Genomic DNA, 4,107 nt, shown 5'->3' with positions numbered 1-4,107 from the left:
TTAACTATAGTTCAACCAGATAGTAAATAAATAAATGAATATTGCGGGGTAAATATATATCATAATAATAAAGATTATAGTTAGTCCTAATATTTTCAACATATTGTGAGATTAGAAGAGTTTTTTTAATGCTAACTTTGGAATCTGAAGTGAGAGCAGAATTGTATTCTTAGTAATTGCCAAAGTAAAAGTGGCAACCTTCAATGCTCGTAATATGTACTTCCTGCCGAGTGCCTTTGGTCATGTGCCTCCCACCATATACCTTTTGATACCTTTTGGTATAATCAAATCCAGAAGATTGTGACATGTTAAGATAATTATTTGCTAGAAATTTATCGTTATTATTTTCAGAGATTCTCCAAATCAAACTGACCTGCAACAAAACAAGATTAGGTTGATGTAATTGATGTCGCTTTAGAGAGAGATATGAGTAAAATTTCACCATTGTTTGTCGACACTAATAACTTCATCTACTACTTCAACACTGGTGAGTCGGTGTTGGGATTCGCGGATGAGTTTGGGGTTTCCATAGCCATCCTTTTCCTCTCTGAATAGGGTGACTTCCAACATGTTGTTTGTCTGCGGCGACCGTCAAACTCAATGAAAATGGATGTTTGTCTTTTTGTGGCGGCTAATGAAAATGGATGATGAATGAATAAAAGATAAATAGGGTGTACAAATATTTGACAATGTTTTGAAGGTTGAAGATGAAAATTGCAAGCTATAGTGAAAAAGAAGGGATTAGAGTGAGGCTCCGTCTGACAATCTTGTTTCTACGATAAGGGTTATTGAGAATGATGATTAGCTTAAGGAGAAAAAAACTGAAAATTACGAAAAAAATAATTCTTACGAAATAGTAAGAATAATGTAATATTGTGTAAAAAATTACATGCAATTGGTTTTTGATGTTCTCAAAATTTTTATATTAGATCAGAATCATTCAATTAATGCATCAGTTATTTTTTGGGGTTTCACCGGTGAGGGACTTAATTGAGCCCTCACCCTAGACTTAACCCCTGACTTACGTTAGTCTAACATAAATGTCGAAAGGAAGCGAAACATGTCTGATTCGAGTAAGAGAAGAAATCGAAACAACCTTCAAAGGAGTGATAAGAATAATAATCGCAAAAGAGTAAGAAGGAAATGGAGTATTTAGGAGGAAGATTGAACGACGAATATAGAAGTGGTGAGTAGCTCTCAGAAGAAGATATATCATGAAACGATGATGAGTGAAGTTAGATCCCGCCCATGGAAACTCTAGTCTCTCACGTAGGGAGTTAAGATAACCTATAAATATGGATTCTTAGTCTCTCAGGCAATGTTATATGGATTCTTAGGCTAGACTTTATTCACGCCTTATAGGAAAATTTATATGTTTGGTCTTGTCCGGGGAAACTCCAAGTCTCCCTGGCGGGGAGTTAAGATAACATGTTAAAGGGAAATCTTAGTTCCTTATGTAGAGTTATGTAGAGCATAGATGATGGGCCTATATGCCCCTCAAGCGAGGTGTTATACCTCTTTTGGTGGGACATTGATTAAGACCTTAGAAAAGACATTATCTAAGTCTTTTAGGCTATATATCAGTCGCACCTCTTGGGAAAATTTTATATATTGGGTCCCGCCCAAGGAAACTCCCAATTTCTCAGGTTTGGAGTTTATATAATTTGTTTATATGAAATCTTAGTCCCTTATGCAAAGTTATATGGAGCCTGGCTAATGAGACTATAAGTCCCTCAGGTTAGGTGTTTGACATCTTCGGTCAGGACTTCTATCAAGCCCTCAAAAAAATCTTAAACTAAATATCTTAGGCTAGACCTCAGTCGTTCCTCCTAGGCGAGACTTATATGTTAGGTACTGCTCGAGCAAAATCTAAGTCCCTTCGGCGGGGAATTTAGATAAATTGTTAAAAGGAAATCTTATCCACTTGGCAAAGTTATATGGATCCTTATTGATGAGACTATAAGTCCCTCATGCGATTTTTAGACCACTTTGCACCAAACTTCTATCAAGCCCTCATACAAGACTTAACCTATGTCTCTTCAGCTAGACTTTAGTCGCCCCTCCTGGGCAAGATTTATATGTTGGGTACCGCTTGAGGAAACTCTAATCTCTCACGCGAGGAGTTAAATAGCCTGTTAATGGGAATTCTTAGTCCCTTAGGAAAATTTATTTGGAGCCTGACTGATGAGACATTAACCCCCTTAGGCCAGGCATTGGACCTCTCAGGAATGACTTCTATCAAGCCCTCAAACAATATTTAAAATAAGTCTCTTAGGCTAGACTTCGGTCATGACTCATAGACAAGATTTATATGTTTTGTCCTACATGAGGAAACTCAAAGTCTATTTGAAGGCAAACCTTTTTCTTCAACACTCTCTGGCCTACAATATCCAATGAGCTGAAATATGTCTTTAACTCTTCACACTCTACTTCTAAATCCCACTTTGCACCACTCTCATCATGACTGACCTCATGCTACGCAATGTGCACTTTCGTCCAAAATTCATGAATTGAGTCTAAAGGAACATGATTGCCTAGTATTTGGAATGTGGAAAGCTGGCATGCACATGGTAACCCATGTGTGGTTCTGATGAAGAAACCACATCTTTCTTGGCTAGAGCCAACAAATTTCACTCTTTCTAGTTCCTTTCCAATAAGCTCTATACAATATCTTGAGACAAAACCGTGCAACCTGGATTAAAAGCAGTGTTATACTGATGCTCAATGTTGACAATACTTTTTTGAAATGACACTTTGATTGAATCGAGCTGCAACTTCAACATGGTGTTCACAGCATCCCAACTTTGGCATAAATCTCTCCGGCTTGTAGTCAACATGTTTTTTAGTCTCCAATGAGCAGACTCCACCCTAAAAACCATAAATAGAAATATATGTTAAATTATGACTAGTTATGTAATAACATCAAACTGTCATGTTCTGTTTACCTGTTTGTTGTTGTGCTCCCTAAATGAGGAACTCTGTTAGTCCAAGCAGCAACCAACCTTTCTTTATAAGGTGTCAACCATGTTTCATTCACATATTTGTTGTCAACACAAACACTCTCAAAGTGGGTCACGTGTTCGACAAACTCAACTTCTATATTTGAATACATGATGTTGTTCCATAGACCCATGGTATGTTCTTGTCTTTTTTATTTGACGTATTCTCTATATTTTATGCTCACGTTTTTTGAAATACGGAACGAACGCAACATATGTGTTGCATATGGGAACACATATTCCATGGCATTCATTAATGCAAGTTCTCCATTCGTCACCACAACCTTCAGTGGCAATATTTTCGAAGAGAACAAATTTTTGAGCTTCTCCAGTGCCCATGTGAAATTCTCCTTCCTTTCATGTTCCAAATGCGCAAAGGCAACTGAAAACGTCAAGTTCGTTGGCGTAACACCGACAATCTTAAGTAATTGTATCTGATACCTACACATGAAAATGCACTTAATTAAACTTAACATCTACAACAAATATCAGGATAAGCACTAAAAGATTATTACATGTTTGTCTTGTATGTGCAATCAAAAATCAACACCAAATGAAACATATTCAGCAACTTCACATAATCCAAATGTGTCCAAAAGGTATCAGCTACAACATCAGAGTTATCTCTATTTCTAGTCCAACACATGTATTTCTCTTTATGAATAAAGCTCAACAACATCTGCATTTCTGTCAATGCACCTCTCTTGCTCGTTCTGTATGTAGCTTTAGCTGTATACACCTGAGTAACACTCGTGAGGTTTTCTGAATCTCTGTCTTTCAAAGCAGCAACTATGTATCTTGGAGTCATATTGTATTTCTTCATATCATTCACAAACTTTCTTTCATGAATATTAGACGATCCAATATGCCATGGCCTTCCAAATCTTTCAATAGTTTATGATTGTGCATCCCGCATTTAACCATCACCTTCCAACCGATACCACTTGGAATAGATCTCAGCTTAAACGGACATTTAACTTTCATACTATAAAGGCCTTCTGAGGAATTAGTGATTTCCGAGAATTTATTCCTTCTTTTGTAATTTCCTCCTCTCTCACAACCCATAATCAATTTATCCTTCCTCACTGGTATTCCATTAGCAGCATTT

At 36.9% G+C, this 4,107-nt stretch overlaps 1 protein-coding gene across 1 annotated transcript; it reads right to left on the bottom strand.

The window, feature by feature from the left end:
• Positions 1-3,151: 3,151 nt before the first annotated feature.
• On the bottom strand, positions 3,152-3,807 carry LOC131648705 (protein FAR1-RELATED SEQUENCE 5-like). The gene is made up of 2 exons (XM_058918438.1): positions 3,515-3,807; positions 3,152-3,440 (listed from the first exon to the last, which is right to left on the bottom strand). Exons 1-2 carry the CDS (start codon positions 3,805-3,807, stop codon positions 3,152-3,154), a joined length of 582 nt encoding a protein of 193 aa, XP_058774421.1.
• Between the last annotated feature and the right edge of the window lie 300 nt (positions 3,808-4,107).

Source organism: Vicia villosa, linkage group LG2, assembly GCF_029867415.1.
Source record: "Vicia villosa cultivar HV-30 ecotype Madison, WI linkage group LG2, Vvil1.0, whole genome shotgun sequence".
Taxonomy (NCBI): Eukaryota; Viridiplantae; Streptophyta; class Magnoliopsida; order Fabales; family Fabaceae; genus Vicia; species Vicia villosa.
The sequence above is the reverse complement of the archived record's forward strand: the minus strand, read 5'-3'. Positions and strand labels throughout refer to the sequence as shown.

Excerpts from the sequence above, each read along its gene's own strand:
- LOC131648705 (XM_058918438.1), bottom strand. The coding sequence starts at position 3,807 with ATGACTCCAAGATACATAGTTGCTGCTTTGAAAGACAGAGATTCAGAA. Across the intron at positions 3,441-3,514 it reads TGCACATACAAGACAAACAT|GTATCAGATACAATTACTTA; the intron begins GTAATAATCTTT and ends TTTCATGTGTAG.